Below are 19,963 nucleotides of genomic sequence, written 5' to 3' on the forward strand. Positions count from 1 at the left end.
TGGACTGGCTGTAATTTGGTATTCTTGCTTTGATTTTAATTTAATTTCAACCTACTTCATTTACCTGGATTTATTTCGTTGAATTTGATCTAAGCTTGCTTGTTCTTACGTTGCTGATATCACTTTAATTAAAGTGCTTTCTTTGGTTGGAGTATAAGTAATTCAAAGGCTTTATGCGGCAAGGAGCTAATTTAATTAGCATTTGAATAATTCAGAGCTAATTTAAAAGCTTGTCTAGACCTGATATACTTTATAAGCGATTTAAGGTGCTTGCTTTGATACGTGTAATTAATTTAAGTGCTTCATTTGGCAATAAAGCATCAGTGTGCCTTCTCTCATTTAGATAGTAATTTACATAGTAATTTCATTTAGATAGTAATTTAAATAATTCAGAGCTAAGTTTAAGGTTAACTAGGCTTGATCTGCCTTGCAAACTACTGTAAGGGTATAACTCAACTTTCCTACCTTCCTTCCTTCCTTCCTTTCTTCCTTGAGTGCTAATTGGTTAATCGGTTAAATAAAATAATAGAGAATAATATAAAATAAATTAAATTATATATATTTAAAAAAAAAAAAAAAAAAAAAAAAAAAAAAAAAAAAGCCCGTCCAGTGCAGTCAATACTGAACTATAGTACAGGCCTCTGCTTGTGACTTACGCATAACCAATAAGCTTTTTGCCTCTGATTGGGTAATCCAAGGCGCTGAGTGAAGACATGTCGGCACAAGGTAATCAGGTAAATGACGTGGTACCTGGGGGGAACCAAGGGAACCAGGGGGAGTCTCAACCATTTATTATTCCCAGTAATCCTCAGGCTTTGGCCCAGTTCTTCTCTGCCTTTCAGGATTTCTATAAACAAAGGTCCGCAGGCCAAGCGGCACCCGCGCCAGTGGCAGCTACTACAACGACAATCACAACAGCGCCAACGGCGGTGGCACCGGTACTCATATCGCCAATGTCAGCGGCAGTGGGGTCGTCGGCGCCGCTTGCGTTCTCCCAGGATTACATCGAAGATTCTCAGCTTAGTGAGGTGGTACTCCCCGGCACTTCTGCATCCACGGTGGCAGTGTTGGCTGCGGCAAAAAAGTCTGCAGGACGGTTTAAGAAAAGCACTGGCTCTCAGCCGGCTTCCTCAGCCAAGCCAAGGGGAGGCCAGAGGGGGGCCGGGAAGGGCAAGGCTAGCGCCCAGAGCTCTAAGGCTACTAACCCAAAAAAGGTCCCAGGTGTACCTAGTCTCTTGCAGGTCCCGCCCCCGCAGATGGCGCCAGCCGAGGGCGCATCAGAATCATCGTCAGAGGAGGAGATACACGATCAACAGGCAGTAATGGCGAATAGCGTGCCGGAGCAGGCCCCTCCTGAGGTCCCGTCGGGGAAGAGGAAGGAGAAAAGGAAACACACGTCCAAGAAGAGCAAGAAGAGCAGGCGGTCGGAATCCGAGGAGGACTCAGGTACTTCTTCCTCATCCGATTCTGATAGCGATGCTCCTAAGGAGGAGTATTGGGGCCACGGGGAGGATTGCGTGGGTCTTCCTGCTTGGGCACATGAAAGGAGGGCCAACTCCTATCGTAAGGCCTTCAATGGGACCCTCGAGTGGAAAGATGGTGCTCTAGTGCCTGATGTCAAAATCTCCACTCACTTGTCCACAGATGTCATTATAGGTAATCATTTATCACAAAGAAAGAGGGATAAAATCCTCAACGGGGACTATATTGACGTATTCAGGTTGCTGCCCCCGGCTAAGGTAATGGGTAAAGGAGAAAAGAGGCGCAGTCACGGGAAACGTAGGTACAGAGGACCGAGGGTCGAGCGTACCTTTGATAATTGGCTCAGTGGGTTCCAGGTCTTCATGGGTGTCGTCAGCGCTGCTTATCCTAAACGGGCGATGCACTTAATTGCGTACCTGTCTCACGTTAGGAGGGCACGGGAGTTAGCCGGTGATGTTGCTGCTTTTAATTATGATGAGGATTTTCGTAGAAATGCTTCATTGTTACCCTCCACGCGCTGGGACCAGAGGGACCAAAACATTTGGTCCGACCATGTGGGCCCCTTCGTCGAAAAGAGGCACCAGGACTCATCAAGATCCTGGAAGACCGCTACGAGGCAGAAGCATTTATGCTGGGAATTTAATAAAGGGGTTTGTACGAGGCCGGTCTGTAAGTACAGCCATGAATGTGAAAGATGCATGGGCAACCACCCAGCCACCGCCTGCATGAAAGGGAGGCAGTCCTTTCGGGGTGGTAGGGGTTCCTACAACCAAGGACCCAGAGGTGGCCATGGAGCCTCTCTCGCACCTCAAGGGAACAGGCAGTAACCTCAAGCTGACCCTGGCCTATTCTCCCATCAAGTTGAACCCTTTGAAAGACCTTTTAGATCTCTACCCCAACAGGCCAGCAGCAGGGTACTTATGGGAGGGCTTTAGTACTGGTTTCAGAATTCCGGTTGCATTTCCACCCAATGCGTGCGATCCCCCTAATCAGAAATCAGTTAGGGAGATGCCGGAGATTGCCCGTAAGAAAATTAGCAAAGAAATAAAAGCAGGTAGGGTAGCCGGCCCCTTTTTAGCTCCTCCAATCATTGGCCTTCATGTATCACCTTTGGGCATAGTCCCCAAGAAGGCGCCGGGCGAGTTTCGCATGATTCACAACCTTTCCTATCCAAAGGGAGGGTCCGTCAATGATGCGATACCGCAGGAGCTTTGTACAGTGAGATACGCCACCTTTGACCAAGCCGTCAAAGTCGTTCGCAAATTTGGAAGGGGCGCGTGGCTGGCAAAATGTGACATCGAATCAGCCTTTAGGCTCCTGCCAGTGCACCCGGAGGATTTCCGGTGGCTGGGATTCAAATTTGAGGGGGCTTATTTCATTGACAAAGCTATGCCCATGGGTTGCTCAGTGGCCTGCGCAGCCTTTGAGGCATTCAGTACCTTCCTGGACTGGGCCCTTCGCTTTAGAACTGGCTCCGAGGGCGTGTCTCACTACTTGGATGACTTTATCCTCGTGGCTGAGAACAGGCATAAGTGTGCTGATCTCCTCAAAGCTTTCACATCATTGGCAGGAGAGCTAGGAGTTCCCCTAGCCGACGACAAAACAGAGGGCCCAGCAACAACCATGGTCTACTTAGGCATCGAGTTGGACACTGTAGCGCAGACCTCAAAACTCCCCAGAGAGAAACTGGTGGCACTTGGTGACCTCATTCGGCAACTCCTCCCCCTTAAGAAAGTTACTCTTAGGCAGATACAATCACTTCTTGGTCACCTGAATTTCGCTTGCCGCGTAGTTTCTCCTGGCCGTCCTTTCTGTAGTCGCCTCGCGAAGCTATCGGCAGGCTTGCGTTCCCCTCATCATAGGGTCCGGCTTTCTAGGGAAGTAAAATCTGACCTACAAGTTTGGTTGAAGTTCCTCGAGAACTACAACGGTATTTCCCTATGGCAGGAGAACTTGTCACTGCAGGTGGACTTTCAAGTGCATTCGGATGCATCAGGCTCCCTTGGGTTTGGCGTTTACTTTAAAGGGCAATGGTGTGCCCAGCGTTGGCCTGAGGCCTGGAGGGGAGGGCCCATTACCAGAGACCTAACCTTCCTAGAATTTTTCCCGATTGTAGTGGCGGTCCACTTATGGTCAGAGGTTTTCAGCAACCATAGGGTTTGCTTCCACACCGACAACCAGGCGGTAGTAGCAGTCCTCACTAGGCAGGCCGCGCATTCCCCTAGAGTTGGTGCCCTTCTCCGTTCCTTTGTTCTCCGCTGTTTAGAACTTAATATCCACTTTTCCGCCAAATTTGTGCCTGGTGTTAACAATGATATCGCGGATGCTCTATCTCGTTTTCAGATGGACCGCTTCCGCTCGTTAGCACCGGATGCTCGGTTACTACCTCAGCCCTTCCCGGAACAGCTGTGGAGCCTTGGGGACCAGAATCCTGGGAGCCAGAAGTGATTCAGGGAGTATTAGCTTCACTGGCGCCCTCCACATTGAGATCTTATAAGAAGGCGTGGTCGGATTTCTTAAAGTTCCGGGCAAAATCCAGCGCCACCAGGAGCAATGCCCCTCCCGTTAGGTCTGAGGTCCTGTCCTATTTAGTCCACTTGAAACGCCTGGGGCGTGCCCCAAAAACCCTCAACCTGCAGGCCGCAGCAATTTCTTTCTTTTGCAAAACGTTGTTTTCATCAGATCCGTGCGCTGAATTTGTCATACGGAAGTTCCTAGAAGGTTGGCGTAGACTGCAGCCCCCAGCCCGGGACTCGAGGAGGCCCATTTCTTTTGACATACTTTCTCAGATCCATAAAAGGTTGAGAATGGTTTGTTGGTCAAAGTATGAGGCACGCTTGTTCTCAGCAGCATACTCCATAGCCTTTTTCGGGGCGATGCGTGTGGGTGAGGTGGTTTTCGAGGAGGGTCAGCTTGGCACCTCCCGGGGCTTACTGTTGAGTGACATCACACTTTCACGTGAAGATTTGGTTGTTCGGATCCGAAATTCCAAGACAGACCAGTTCGGGAGGGGTGCTCTGGTCCGGCTACCGGCAACAGGGGAACTAGGCCCGTGTCCGGTAAAGGACACCAGGCGCTTCTTATCTATGAGATCTAACATGGCGGGGCCTCTTTTGATCCATGCGGACGGCGTACCCCTGACGCGGCACCAGTTCACTAGGGTCATGCGCTTAACACTTAAAGCATGTGGCCTCCCACCAGCGGATTTCGCCGCGCACTCCTTTAGGATTGGAGCGGCCACCACGGCAATGCACCTGGGCCTTACAGTCGAGAGGATTAGGGAGCTAGGCCGCTGGAAATCGGACGCATACAAACGCTACCTAAGAAATAATTTATGATTTCCCAGCCAGGGGTCACTTACCACGGCCTGTTTTCTTTCTCGATTTCTTGCAGGAAATATGGGGGTGCGCGTCTGGATAATCGGCCACAGCATCGTGCATTGGGCCAGGGTCCACGCCATCAACTCCGGTCTTGGGCCGCGACTGGGCTTGCCTGATGGCATCACTTTATCCTGGGTTTCTCGGAGGGGAATGCGCTGGGCTGAGATGTTGCCCGCATTCAAGACCAGAGTCGCTAGAGAGGGCCCCCCAGATGCGTTACTTATACAATTGGGTGAAAACGACCTAGCCTATAGAAAGGCGGTCGACTTGCAGTGGAGCATCTTCGGTGACTTGGAGGAGCTTAAGGCTACTTACCCAAATCTCACAATCATTTGGGCCTCCTTGATGGAAAGGCGGGTTTGGAGAGATAGCAGGTGCCCGATGGCCATAAATAGGGCGAGGAAAGCCGTGGATCGGGCGGTGGCGCGTAGAGTGGCAGCCCTGGGGGGAAAGGTCATACGACACCCGGGCATTCGTTTCAATTGTGAGGCCCTCTACCGGTTGGATGGCGTGCATCTGTCTGATGCAGGAAATGATATATGGCTTGAGGATATAGCTATGGGGATTAGGGATTGGTTTCAGGTATGAGAGGATTGGCGGCGAGCGTTGCTCGTGTGGCGGTAGGCATTGGTTAGAAGGGGTTAAGACGATGTGGGGGGGGGGAGGAACGCCATCACCTCCCCCCAGCGAGCGAAGGGTGGTCCGTTAAAGGACCCCGGGGGGCGTGGCCCTGTCCGAAGCCTATGGAGGTGTGGGCCAAAGGCACGCCCCAGAGCGGTGACCCGGGGGAGCTCCTAGTCGACGTGCCTCGCGGGAGTCTCCCCTGATATAAGGTTAACCCTTCCCCGTGTCTCCAGCAAATGGGCTGGAGCCGGATAGCCGTTAGGACCAATGCCTATGCCAATGCCTCTCATTCCTGAATTCAATAAAGTTGTGGCCTAATTCGCCCAATTAACCTTACAAACGGTGTCCTGAGTCTTTATTTATCCTGGTGGGGGCGGGAACTCGCCACGCAAAGCCACTTCCGGGCCTGCCCCAGGAGGTGGGGTTGCGGGCTTCACGCCCACCCACGCGAGCGGGGGCTGCCTTCAGCCCCCGCGAGAGCAGGGGAATCCCCGTCTGGCCCGCCCCCCCAGCTGGCCAATCAGCTGGGCGGCGGGGGGCGTGGCTTGCCCTATTTATTGCCGGCGCGGAGGGGGCTCGCCCTCTTTTCGCCGGCTCGCCCCCACGTTTCTCCCACCCTCCCTCCCTTTAAGTAGGTTTAGGCTTAGGCACTCCTTTGACATTGCTATGGACTTCGGTCTGTCGCCGCAAGGGGCATGGTAGGAATTTTTCCCAATTGGCGATTTCGGGCCTTTTGGTTTTTCGCCTACCTCGTAGCAACTCGTCACAACTTCTCGGCATTGGCGGTAGGCATTGGTTAGAAGGGGTTAAGACGATGTGGGGGGGGGGAGGAACGCCATCACCTCCCCCCAGCGAGCGAAGGGTGGTCCGTTAAAGGACCCCGGGGGGCGTGGCCCTGTCCGAAGCCTATGGAGGTGTGGGCCAAAGGCACGCCCCAGAGCGGTGACCCGGGGGAGCTCCTAGTCGACGTGCCTCGCGGGAGTCTCCCCTGATATAAGGTTAACCCTTCCCCGTGTCTCCAGCAAATGGGCTGGAGCCGGATAGCCGTTAGGACCAATGCCTATGCCAATGCCTCTCATTCCTGAATTCAATAAAGTTGTGGCCTAATTCGCCCAATTAACCTTACAAACGGTGTCCTGAGTCTTTATTTATCCTGGTGGGGGCGGGAACTCGCCACGCAAACGGCGTTTCCATGCGCTGCTCTGGTTCACCAGAAGAGGCTTAGTCCTGCTGGCCACATGACCCAGAAGCTGTACGCCAGCTCCCTCGGCCAATAAAGCGAGATGAGCGCCACAACCCCAGAGTCGGGCACGACTGGACCTAATGGTCAGGGGTCCATTTACCTTTACCTTTACTCTCAGCAAAACTTCATTGAATACTACCCAACATTCTGTATTTTACAAGTTATGCTGTTTCTTTGTTTACTACATTTGCATGTTACACCCCCACCATTCAATGCATTGTACACTGATTGCCTTGTAGAAAGTGGTAATTGAACCACCCAGAACCAACTCTGCAAGTGTTTCTTTAAAATACCCTGAGCAAGGTAACGATAAAGAAAAAGCAGCAGGGCAAATGGTTCTTCCTCTTAATTAATCCATGCTTAATCAATAATCAATCAATCAGAATGTCGGCCACAGCGGTGACTCAGTTCTTAAGGGGAAGTGTGGGGAAACCCATCATGTGTCCCGTATGCATTGTGGCCTTTCCTTTATCAGCTGCCACAAATATTCCTCACATTCCAAGACAGTGAGGGACTTCTTACAGTGTTAACTATTTAGTGGTTCCATTGTGGGTGTATACATTATTTGCACCGATTAGGAAGCATATTTAGCACACGTTTTATGTTAAAATTCACATGCATATAGCCCCTTTTTTAAAGAATTGGGCTCTCTCTGCTGCAAATTTCTTGGGAGCAGTATGCAGATGACTGTGTACAGAGTGGGTGCAAGGGATGTTTGAGGAATTTAAACTGGCCTGATCCGTATGCCTGCAAGCACACAAAAACTCCTTCTTGTAAATACTTGTCACTTTTGAAGTTTTTTAAGTGTTTACAAGAAGAAGAGTGGGAATAAGAGGTGTTTGCCGGTTCTTTAGCTTAAACATCAAGGCTGCTGATTCTGCATCAGCAAATGGGCAATAACAATGTCACTGAGAATTCAAATCAGCCTCATGCCAGAATGTCACAACACTTTACAGTGAAGACCTCAAACTCTCTGTGCATAAAACAAGACTCTGTAGCTTTCCAAGCTATTATGCATAAATTTCAGTTTTAGTGTTCCTTATTCTAATTTACCTTTACTCTGAAGCTATTGTCGGCTGTGAAGTTGTCCATTACCTTCTCTTCATGCCACTTACAATGGCTAATTTATAAAAAGAAAGGTTGAGAACCTCACGTCCTGTCAAAAGATGTATTTCCACTTTAAGCAAAAACATACCCAGACATTGCTTGAATTTGGCCCCTTTCTTAACCTCCAAAAGAATTCATTTTGGCAGCGTGCTGGAAACATATAAGAACAATGTAACAGCTACAGTTTGTTTTCCTTCCTGTAATGTTTTATGATAGCATTTTAAAATATGTGTTTATTTGACACTTAGCCACTGTTATCTTCTATATCTTCTGGAATTTTAGCCCTGTTTCAGCCACACAGAAAGATCAAGAAAAGCTATTTTCACAATCATATACATTAAATGTTGTTTTAACTCAAGGAACTATATGGGGGGGGCCCTGTAAATCTGTTCTACCAATTTGCAGTTCACACAATTCACCCACACACAGTGTGAGCTTTTCAGAGGCCTAGCTTTGCGTTGCCTTAAGCCCAGCTCCGATATCACATTGTCTAAAGTTGGATTTCATAAACTACCTTCTAGATCAGGAGTTCCTCAACTGTTTTTGGCCTGGGGGCACATTTGAAAATCTGATAAACCATTATGGGCACCACTAAATATCCATTTCATGGAAGAATGACTAGCAATGCTCGGAACTCCCTCAAAACAGGCAAAACATCTACACACATCCAAACAAATAAAAGACAGACAAAAGGGTGTGTGTGGAATTAGGCAATCCTTTAAAACAACATTATTTTTATGTCAGGGGTGCCTGAGATGCCCAGGTGTCAATGAGCAGTTTTAGATACATTTCTTAACTGTTACAGGAGTTTAGTAGGAAAAGAAGTGCTTGCTGGCACAGACTGTCATGACCTCTGTGCCCAGCAATGATGTGGACACAGAGCTGTAGGCCAGGGGTCAGCAAACTTTTTCAGCAGGGGGCCGGTCCACTGTCCCTCAGACCTTGTGGGGGGCCAGACTATATTTCAGAAAAAAATAAATATGAACGAATTCCTATGCCCCACAACTAACCCAGAGATGCATTTTAAATAAAAGCACACATTCTACTCATGTAAAAACACCAGGCAGACCCCACAAATAACCCAGAGATGCATATTAAATAAAAGAGCACATTCTACTCATGTAAAAACATGCTGATTCCCGGACTGTCCACGGGCCAGATTTAGAAGGCGATTGGGCTGGATCTGGCCCCCAGGCTTTGGTTGCCTACCCATGCTGTAGGCTGTAGGGGAACCAGATAGGGAGCAGAATTTGGATCAGGACTCAGAGATAAGACTGCGGAAGATAGGGATACCAGTGTGCCCAAGGTGGTTGGACGAGAACTCCCAGAGGAACCTCCCAGACCACCAGGGCCTACAGGCCAGAGCCTAACCCCTCACAGACACCTTCCCCAGAGCCCCCAAAACTAGATACCTCTCACTGCACACCACCAGTCCAGCAGTGTGGGGAGCACACCAGGAGGGAGGCTATGGAAAGAAGGAGGAGGAGGTGTACCCATCTACAGGCCTGAGGATTGACCCATCGAGACTCCAAAGCTCTCTCAAGGTGGTGGAGTCTGGAGACAGAGGCATAAAAGGCCTTAGTCTGTTTCCAATCTTTGTCACGGACAAGTAATCTCACTGGTTTCCCTGTGGGTTTTGGCATCAGACCAGAACACAACAGAGCTACAAAATTCACTTCACTGGCAGGACTGCAGATGCAGCCAGGACAAAATGACACATGTGGGTCACCACATCCACAGCTGTCCTGAACTTCATGCTTCTGCATCCATTCATTGCTACCATATTATTTCAGGAGGGTACTCCCCTTGGGCCCCTGCTGGCAATCTCTTTGCCCATTTCTTGCTTCTCCTGGATATTCAATGGAGGAATGGGTGGGTGAATTGACTAGATGGGGAGGATCAGTTGCTTACCTGCCTGTGCACTCTCTCCATGTCTCTCTCTCAGTGTCTCTCTCTTTCTCATTGTTTCTGTTTTCATGGCAAGGTGAAGGTGGGGGAGAGCCAATAAAGTGAAAGAAGATATATGAAGATTGGAGAGCAACAAGAACTCTCCTGTTTTATCATCTTCACCGTCTCAATAATTTCAGGGGCTCTATCTGATGGTTGCTCATCTTCCTGTCACTTGGCACACTGGTGACAGGAGGAATGTGTAGTGGGATGATCTCCATCTCTCCCATTAATACAATCTGTTAAAATTTCCTGGGCATATTTATGAGTCCAAATAGCCCTAGGGCCATTTTAGATTGATCTCAATGGGAATAACTTCTAAGTAAGCACTCATAGGATTGTGCTGCGTATCTTGTAGTTGAGCCTTCAACATGAAGTCTAGTTGGAGAAGGCAGGATATAGACTGAGATTATTCAGTTTCATCTGCTATACGGTAACAGATGTGGCATTTATTCCTTACAGTGTAAATTTAAATGGATGGGGGATGAAGTTTTGTTTTCCAAACAGCCACAGATCAACATGTTTCCCGCTGCAAATGTCAGCACTGCATAGAGACAGGCTCTTTCGCCACCTTTCACCAAACAGCCTTTCTTGGAATGCTTATAGCTCGTATCATTTTCAATCAGCATCATTCTCTTTTGATTCCCACATGACAAACCCTTTAAGTGAATCCACTGTCCACGCTGCACTGGACTGTTATTTTGATCAAGGCTACAATCCTAATCTGCTTTAACTGAAAGGCAGTTTAATTGAAATCAGCACAATTATTTCCAAAGACATGACTATCAGCACTAGGGAATTGTAGCACCATTATCTTGGGAAGGAAGGGGATTCATGCGGAGTTTGCAGGAATATGTTATGAGAGGAATCAAACACTTATAATCAAAGCAACAGCTTGGAGGCAGGGTTTATACTGCGGTTCACCAAGATGTAGCTGTCAGCTGTAGCTGTCAGCAGAAACGTTGAAGAAACATTAGCTGCTTCATACCACCAGTAGGGGAGTGGAGCAAGCCTAGCTTCAAAACAGATTTGAAAGTCAGACAGTGTTTGCTTTTAGTGTGCCCCATTAAGAACTAAGGCCTGTTCATTCTACTTTCTTTCACTTGGGTGATAAGAAATGTTGAACAGAGTGACACAAGTCAGATCTATTCTCAAGGCAGATGTTATCGTGACTGCCAAGCAGTGGGGTGTAGTGGATAGTGTTGAAGACCCGAGATCAAATCCCCATTTGGCTATGAAGCTCACGAGGAGACTTTGGGTCAGTCACAATCTCTCAGCCTAAACTGACCTCATAGAGTTGTTGTAAGGATAAAATGCGGAGAGGGGAACTCAGATACATTACTTTGAGCTCCTTCGTGGGATATCAATAAAATAAACGGGCATTTCCCACCAATCTTACCGGTGAAAGATTAGTTAGGATAAATAAACCACTGTATTTGCACTCTGATTATAGAATCTGTAGTTAGGTATTTTACTATAGGGGTTGGACTAGATGACCCCTGTGGTCCCTTCCAAGTCTATGATTCTGTGATACTTCCATGATCAGGAGGTGGCTCAGTGTCGTGGGTGAGAAAACTCAAATATCTCTTCTTTTTAATTCTTTTAATAGATACTTCCTGCCAACCATTTCAAAATTCCCGCCACATCCATCATGATGCCTAGACACTTGATTTTTTTTTTTTTAAAGTATGGTAAAAGTAGCAGTGTTTTTAGAATAATCATAATAATAATAATAATAATAATAATAATAATAATAATAATAATGGTGAAAGCAGCTGCTCTCAAAATCCTGAAAGCCACAAGACTGTAGAACCTGCAGTTGGAAATGGCCGTTCTCTTACCTAAACACTGCGTTGCTAGGCTTAGCACTCAGGTGTCAACAGACAGCACAACTGCTACCCTTTCAAAACGACTTGAATAAACAACCTAATTCAGTCCTTGCAACGGAGGTAATAATAACACCATGTGAGCTATATTGTCAGGTATGCAAAAGGGCTTAAGAGAAAATTCTGTCTGCCGGACTCAAAGGCTTTGAACGGAGTCAGGAATGATGTATGAGGGTTTGGGGGAGGCGAGGGGGGGAGTATATGTTTGTTGTCACAGTAACTGCAAATATAATAAACGGGCATTGCTTCATTTCCTTAAACACTCAGGTTGCTGTGCTGAAACAGTTCGTCATGAAGTCTACAATGCTTCTTTCCTTCTCTCAGCCTGTATCTTATTCAGTTACCGGAACTCAGCCCATTACAAGGTTACTTTTAGCCTAAGTGCATTAGAAGCAGAGAGGGAAATGGGAATGGAAAAACAAAAGTAAAGACTACTTAGCCCCATTGCTTCTCATCTGGGCATAGAAAAGACCTTATTTTCACAAAGATCTCATCAATAAACAAAGCAAGCTGGCAGCAGTTTAAAAGGATGACGTCAGTTCGCTACTGCTTTCAATCACATCCTTGTTTATTTTGCATGTTTCTTCTGTTGTTGTTTTAAGGGGGGGTTAATATGTCTGATAAACTGTAATGGCAACTACCGTGAGAGCAAGGCGAGAACGCCACCCGCATACAATAAGAGTTCACAAAAATACAGCAGTATATAACTATTTAACCAAATGTAGCTAACATTGCTCCATTCTTTCAAGGCCAGGATCCTTTGCTTATGAAGATAAGATCATTTTATTCCCATGTGCCACAGAAGAATTAGGCTAATAAACCCTGAAACATTTAATTCCCATGAGCCTGAAAGAATTCACATATCTTTCTGTACAAAAACAAAACAAAAACTGACCGTACTTTTAGAATATAATTTTATCTGTCTCTGTAGTACAAAGTTTCAGAATAGTGTTAACTGCGTATGTAATAATTTGCCCCAAAAAGGAAAGACAAGCGGTTTCTCTCAACCCTGGAGACATTTAAATCATACTCAGGACTGTTCACACATACAGGTCATCTTCACAAACTATATTTAAATGGTGTTTTTGCATTTCCAGTGTCTGTATCATTAAAACTTGCATTGTTTCACAATGCTACTTTCTGCCCTACATTGAAAAGCAACCACAAGCAACCTTGCAGAGGTTGGATGGCCATCTGTCATGGATGCTTTAGCTGTGCATTGCAGGGACTGGACTAGGTGACCCCTGGGGTACCTCCCAACTCTACAATTCTACAATTCTATGACAGATTCCAGCCTAAAAAACCTGGCCTCATGGATAGTTCTGTGCGCTTCCACCACACCACCACCATCTAATTGCTCGGTCACATGGCTGAATTGATTTTCAGCCTGTGCTGAAGTTGAGGTGAAAGATTATTCACATCCCAACAAACTGGCTCCACCGTGGAGAAATCAGATTACCACTTTGCCACATGGCCAACTGTAATGAGCACTATACACTACTTACTACATGAAAAGGGCTGGGTTTTGATCTCATGAACCGATCATTGACCAAGACAGCCTCTTGTTTGGGATGCTACAGTGATGTGCGGAGTTTGTTTCAATATCCTACACAGCATGATTTCAATGATTTCCTGACATCAACAAGTCTACCACACTTTTACTAGTTATGCCTACTTTATACATGATCTCCTCGTTGGGATTCCCCGCCCTCGCTTATATTTCTATTTTAAAGATGGCAAAATCTGATTTGTACCACTAGTGAATTCCTACAGCTGAAAAAGGAAAGGCAAAGGAATCCTATTGTCCAGTTACACTGGAAGTGGAAGATTTGTGACTGCTACACTGACACAAAGGCTCCTGTATGTTGTACCTGCTCAGCCCAGGATGAGAGAAGGATTTACATTTTGGAACATCCCCAAATGGCACAAAAAGGGTACAGATGCTCCTCCCCCTCCCACATCCCCAGAAACAACTAACCAAAGCCCACCAATCAGGGACTATGCCAGCACCCTGGACACATGCCACTCATACATGGTGGTCGCCATGACTAGGCATGCGCAGGACAGTTGTGCATTTTTTATGTTTTTATGTTGTAAACTGCCCTGTGATCCTCGGAAGAAGGGTGGTGTGTGTGTAACATTAATAGCAGCAAGAATTCTAAACCAGTAACGTGGTGTACGTGCCTAGGTAAAGGTAAAGGTAAAGGTACCCCTGACCGTTATGTAGTGCCAGATTTATGTATAGGCTAAGTAGGCTGAAGCCTAGGGCCTCTAAATCTAGGGGGGCTCCCCAGAGGCAGTCTCCCCTCTCCAAAAATTGCAAACCCAAGACTTCATGCAAGGTCAGGACAACTCAGGCCTCTAAATCTAGGGGGCCTCACCAGCCTGCCCTCTCCCCAGTGCTGCAGTCTCCCCTCTCCCAAAATTGTAAACCCAAGACTTCATGCAAGGGCAGGGCAACTCAGGTCCAGCAACTATTAGACTCAGGACTAGCCAGTGGGGCCCAATTTGAAGCTGTGGGGTGCAACTTGGGGTTGTTGTTGTTTTTTGTAGGGCCCCAGTTCACAGCAAAGTCTGCAAAATCTTATATAAATATAAATAAAATCCATCTATATTGCCCTGGTGCAGGGGGCCCCTTAGGAGTGGCCCACAGGGCCCAACTTGGCCCAATTGCTCCAATTGCCTTAAGGTCAGCCCTGATGAGACTGTGCAGGGGTTGGATTGATAAGCCCTGCACCTTCTAGGTCCCTGGTGTCACCATTCAGAGTACAGACTCAAGGAATTGTTATGGAAATAAAGGGGGGCACTTATTGGAAATCAGTTTTGTCACCTCTCCCCCCCCCAAACCCAAAGACAATGAGCCCAGCCACCTTTTATTCACAGTTGCATAAGCACTACACTACAGCACGGCCATAAACTTGTACGTTCAACCACTGAAATATATACCCAATATGTAACAATGGAGATTTATGTTACTGCTTTATGAATGAACACTGTGTTTTATGAATGGGCTCTGTATTTTGTGAATTACCTAAGAGCCACCAATAGGGAGCTCTAGAATCTGACAGCTAACCAATTGGGTGCTACCAAACAGCGACCCCTATTGCTGAATGCAGGTAACCAGCAGGGAATGCTTCAGCTCAGCCTTTGCACTGTTGACTGAACACCCCCTGCTGTACAGATAATAGAGAAAGCTCGTAAATTGTATCTCTTCTGGCATCCTGGCCAACTCTATTACGCTGGTGTAAACCCTGGTGCACCAGAAGCACATAATAGCAGCAAATAAAATCTGCCCATACGTCAGCAACTGATAAGACTTGTCAACCAGTTCTTCCAAAGTCTTCTTAAATTATAAAGCTCCAAAATACAGGCCAAAAGAGAGCAGGTCTGGGAAGAGTGAGGCATACAATGGGCACCGCCAGTGAAAAGGCCTGCTCCATGTAACTCCTGCCCTGCCATTTGATAGAGTGCCCACTTGCCCTACTTCTTGACATGGAGTGCTCTCTATTGGAGTCTCCAGGTCCAGTAAAAGACCATAAGAAAGGAGAGCAGGGACCCTGATGTTCCCAACAGCTGTTAATCAAGCAAGCAAGCACACAGGTCACCTTTGTCACAGTCAGGATGCCTATATCCTGGCCAGGCCTGCACCTAATCTTGTTTTTGTACAATCTTGTTTGTCCTCGGTAACCAAAATTATATTATCAACATATACAAGCAGAAAAGTTGTTTTCCTTCATTTGCAAGGAATTGAACAAAACAAAGTGGCACTAATATAGAAAAGTTCCAGGGTGGCAACAGAAAGCAAACTAAAAATGCTTTTGCAGTTCATCAAAACTATCCAGCAACATCAGGTTATAGGAAAACTGGTGATATTAACAGTAATCCTTCTAGTTGGTTAATTGGTTCAGCAACTTCCATGCACATGACGTGTGATGCTAATTATTTCCCCTAAGAGTTAAATGATAACTAATCAGAGGCAGCTACAGGAAAGCTATAAGATTCAGGTGAGGGTGAGATGCCTTGTCAATCCAGCAGGTATATAAGAGGACGACCCGGCCTGCCCAGTGCTATTAACAGTAATCCTTCTAGTTGGTTAATTGGTTTGGCAACTTCCATGCACATGATGTGTGTGCTAATTGTTTCCCCTAAGAGTTAAATGATAACTAATCAGAGGCAGAAAATATATATACTGTGGGCTGCCCTAAATAGGAGAAGCCTAGCATGGAAGACTTGTGTAAGTATGCAGATCTGAAAGGGCCACAAAGGGTAAACCACCCAAAAGGTATGGTGAAGAGTTTGCTAAAACAGTCACAGTAGATCCAGCTGTTGTTAGTAACTCAGTGAAGGTTTGGGAACCTTCAAGGTTCCAAGAGGTACAAAGTTTAACCTCAGAGGATGCCGAGCCATGGTTAAATGCCATGAAGGCTGAACTTGATTCCTTAGAGAGGAACAAGACATGGGGTGTAGTTCCAGGCCTGCCCAGGCCACAAAAGGTTTACAAAGTTCAGTTATTGCAAAAGTTTTTCAGTGTTAATTTTATGCATTTTTTAAAATCACCACGGTATTTAACAATAATATCTAATGTCCTTTAGAGGAGAAATTATGAACTGTAGAATTTTAAATACCCGTCATTATCCTTAGCTTCACTCAATTTTGTTTATAACACTCTTCCATTTTCTTCTAGTTGTGAGGGTGGGGAATGGGGAGGGGCCTCATAAGTGGAGTAGCCTAGGGCCTCTCTTCATCTAAATCTGGCCCTGCCATTAGGTCCAGTCATGGACGACTCTGGGGTTGCGCGCTTGTCTTGCTCTATAGACCAAGGGAGCCGGCGTTTGTCTGCAGACAGCTTCCGGGTCATGTGGCTACTCAGAAGTAAATCCCAGCAAGTTTAATGGTGCTTACTCTCGGATATGTGGGTATAGGATTGTAGCCTTATAAGTTTGTCCGCCATCAAAAATGCTTTTTTTGTTTTTTGTTTTTTTGTTTGGCAAATGCAAAGTTTTCTGTTTGCTGCCATCCTCTAGCTATTTCTTAAATTAACCGGATTCTGTGCTCCCTTATCCAAAGAGGTCAGGTTACAGTATCTTTGGAACAAAAGCAATTCAAAACTCTCAAACTATGATCCATAAAAGCTTGATAGAGTCACACCTAAAAATCCATAAAATGTAGCAATGGAATAGTTTATGTCTATCTCAGAAAGAATTCAGATTTAGGGGAAAACTTGAGAGTGGGAAAACCCTGGAGACTCTGATGTCTACATCATTCTCCATACACAAACCCAGCAACTGACAAACCCTTGGAAGACTTTGCGGTGATTCAGTAAATATGCATTGAGAAATCAGGAAGCTTCTCCTTATCACCCTTTCCAAAAAATAAAGTAGTCATCTTTGTCCTCTGTGATCCCTTTTGCTGCAGCCACTAATCTGTGTGGTTCCTTATCCTCCTTTCAGTTCTGGAGGCTTGATGTAAACTAGTCACACAACTGCTATGTTGCTCATACAGATTTGGCTCGCATTCCAGAAATCCACATTTTAAGTGCACTTTTGGGGGTCATAGGAATTTATCCTGGATCAGGGTCTGGGCACTTCAGTGAGTTCAGCCTTATGTATTTAATAGCCGATGGCAATCTAATCTCTGTTGTGTTATTTCCTACAAAACTCTTCCACAGCCTTCCTCTAGTGCAGTGTTTCCCAACCCTGGGTCTCCAGCTGCTTTTGGACTACAGTTCCCATCATTCCTGACCACTGGTCTTGCTAGCTAGGGATGATGGGAGTTGTAGTGCAAAAACAGCTGGAGACCCAAGGTTGGGAAACACTGCTCTAGTGTATATACGCAACCTGACCTTCAGCACAAGAAGAAATCACTGTAACTTTAGAGCATGTTGTAAGAAAAAGCAATATGGAAGAAGCTGAGGAAAAAGCAGTGAAGAAAGAAACTTCTTGTGTATCTTAATGGCTGACTATGATTTTTAGGAAATCTGAGTGAATAAGTATTTTGTAACACATTAGACAGAATGAATGAGAGAGGGGGGACCCTAAAATGAAACAACTAATGTTCCTATGTTCTTAAAAGGAAATAGATAAGATCCCAAATTAGTGAACAGGGTGGGTAAGTTAAAAAGAGGAGAGGACTGTTGTCCTGTGCTGTCAATACTTGTGCAGAATATGAGATTTCAGCAGGTGTAGCTTACACCTGCCAAAATTCTATCTCCTCCACAACTATCAATGCCACCTTTTCCACATGGCAATCCCTCATCTCACATGTAACTCTCAATCTGGATAAAATTACAATCCTACCCAGGTTTAGATAGAATTGCCACTTTGATCAGTTGGAATTACTGACTTTAATCCAGGTAGAATCAGTGTGACAAATTCAGTCCCATCCATTTCAGTGGAACTCAAGCATAAATAACATTATCTGAATTGGGGCCACAGTTGCAAATGTGCCATTTGGGAACCAACCTTACAGAAAGCCAGTAATTAGCTAGATTTGTATTAGTTTTAAGAACACTTTCTGTGTGCCGTTCATAATTTTATAAACGTCTGTCATGTCACCTCTTGCCTGGCATTTCTCTAAACTAAAATGTCCCAAACACTGCAAGATTTTCTTCATTGGGGAGTTGTTCCATCCGCTTGAACATTTTGGTTGAACCTTTTCAACTACACAGTATCCTTTTCGAGGTGAGGTGAACAGAACTGGACATAGTATTCCAAATGTGGTTGCACCATAGGTTTGTATACTGTATCAGCAGTTTTCTAATCAATTTCTTTACTAATGATTCCTAGCATGGAATTTGCTTTTTCATAGGCTTGCCATATGTTAGGAAAATTCCCGACATGTCCTAGTTTTCGGGTGTAAAAATGGCGTTGGGGGGGATTTTACCAAATCGGTAAAATGTCAGGGAAAACACGATGGAAAAGGCAGTGGAAACAGCTCAAAAAGCTGAAAATCACTATTTTGGGGGTTAGGTTCCCCCAATTTGGGTTTGTTCCCCCCAAAAAAGCTTAACAATTTTGCAGGTGTCAGGAATTTTACTTTTTGAAATGTGGCGACCCTACCTTTTCACCATTGCTGCTCACTGGGTTGCCATCTTCATCAAGCTATCTACTATGACCCCAAGGTCTCATCCCTGGTCCATCACTGCCAGTTCAGACCCCACAAGGAGGCCTTCACAGTCTCTCTTTGTTTTGGTGACCATGAACTATTTAGGGGTTTTTTTGTTTTTGTTTTTAGAACTGCTAAAAAAACAAACCCATATCAAAGCATAGCTGAAAATTACTAATATTTTATGTAGCAAAAAAAAAAATGCTTGTTCCAGGAGTAGAAACCATCTGTTGGCATAAGGAAATAAGGCCGCAGCAAGGAAATGAAAGAGAAAGATGTAGGCTGCCTTTCCCATGGGAAGGGAGAGGAGCTGGAAATGGCAACTGGAATACAAGACAAAAGCATGCTAAGCTTTGAAGGAGAAAGGAAGGGCTCACAAAGTTGATGGGTTAAGGAGCAGAAAGCTTAGTGGACAATGGGAAAATAGGGAACAACACAGAATAAGCAAAAGGCTTATTCATAGATGACAAAGATTGCTTTATTTGTTCTTTGGAACGGATGATAAGGAGAGGTAACCAGTGAGTGATGTGTTTAGATGATAGCCTTGACAGAGGATTCCACACAGTTAGCAGATTGCATCTACATCCCTAATACAGTGTGCTCTTGTGCCTAAAATGGTGAAGCAGGCATTTGTGAGCAGGTGTGGACAGTTGCCAAGGGGCTGTGGTTGGGACAAGTTTCTCTCTGAACCTATGGAATGTGCCTTGATCAGGCCAGGACAACAGCTACATGGGCAGCTGTGGGAGCTCTGAGTTAACAGCCTTTCCATATGTTAGCTGATGACACAGAAGGCCAAAGCAGCACCTGCCTTTACATGTTTGTTTGGTCCCAAACTCCAAAAGCAGTTTGGGACCAGGCTACCTGAAATATAACCACCTAGCCAAAACTGTTCTGGGGCCTGTTCTGGGTGCCCCACCAGATGAAGAGAAGCAGTCAACTCCTTAAGGCAGAAGACCTTTTTAGTAGTGGCACCCCAGATAAGGAATAATAGCCTTCTGGGGTAAGCTTGGCTGCTGCCATCCTTTGTCCATTTTTGCACCAAGTTCATCCAGGCCTTTTGAATAAGTTTACTTTAAAAATCATGCATGATGTAGAAAAAGTGGATAGGGAAAAGTTTTTGAGGCAGAACTCAGGGCCATTCAACGAAGCAGAATATCAGAAGATTCGGGACAGGCAAAAGGAAATAGTTC

The 19,963-nt window shown here is 45.8% G+C and overlaps 1 protein-coding gene across 2 annotated transcripts in view; it reads right to left on the minus strand.

Annotated features, from left to right (window-relative positions):
• FILIP1 (filamin A interacting protein 1) overlaps positions 1-19,963 on the minus strand; it is an 89,363-nt gene that overhangs the window by 65,677 nt on the left and 3,723 nt on the right. Inside the window, exon 2 of one of the 2 annotated variants that reach the window (XM_081856837.1) lies at positions 9,748-9,804. The exons of the other annotated variant lie outside the window; for it this stretch is intronic. Within the exon in view, the coding sequence (XP_081712963.1) occupies positions 9,748-9,768 (21 nt within the window). The 5' untranslated portion in view covers positions 9,769-9,804. The remainder of the gene's footprint in view (positions 1-9,747; positions 9,805-19,963) is intronic. 2 annotated transcript variants of the gene reach the window in all.

Source organism: Podarcis erhardii (genome assembly GCF_964252035.2).
Source record: "Podarcis erhardii genome assembly, chromosome: 3".
Taxonomy (NCBI): Eukaryota; Metazoa; Chordata; class Lepidosauria; order Squamata; family Lacertidae; genus Podarcis; species Podarcis erhardii.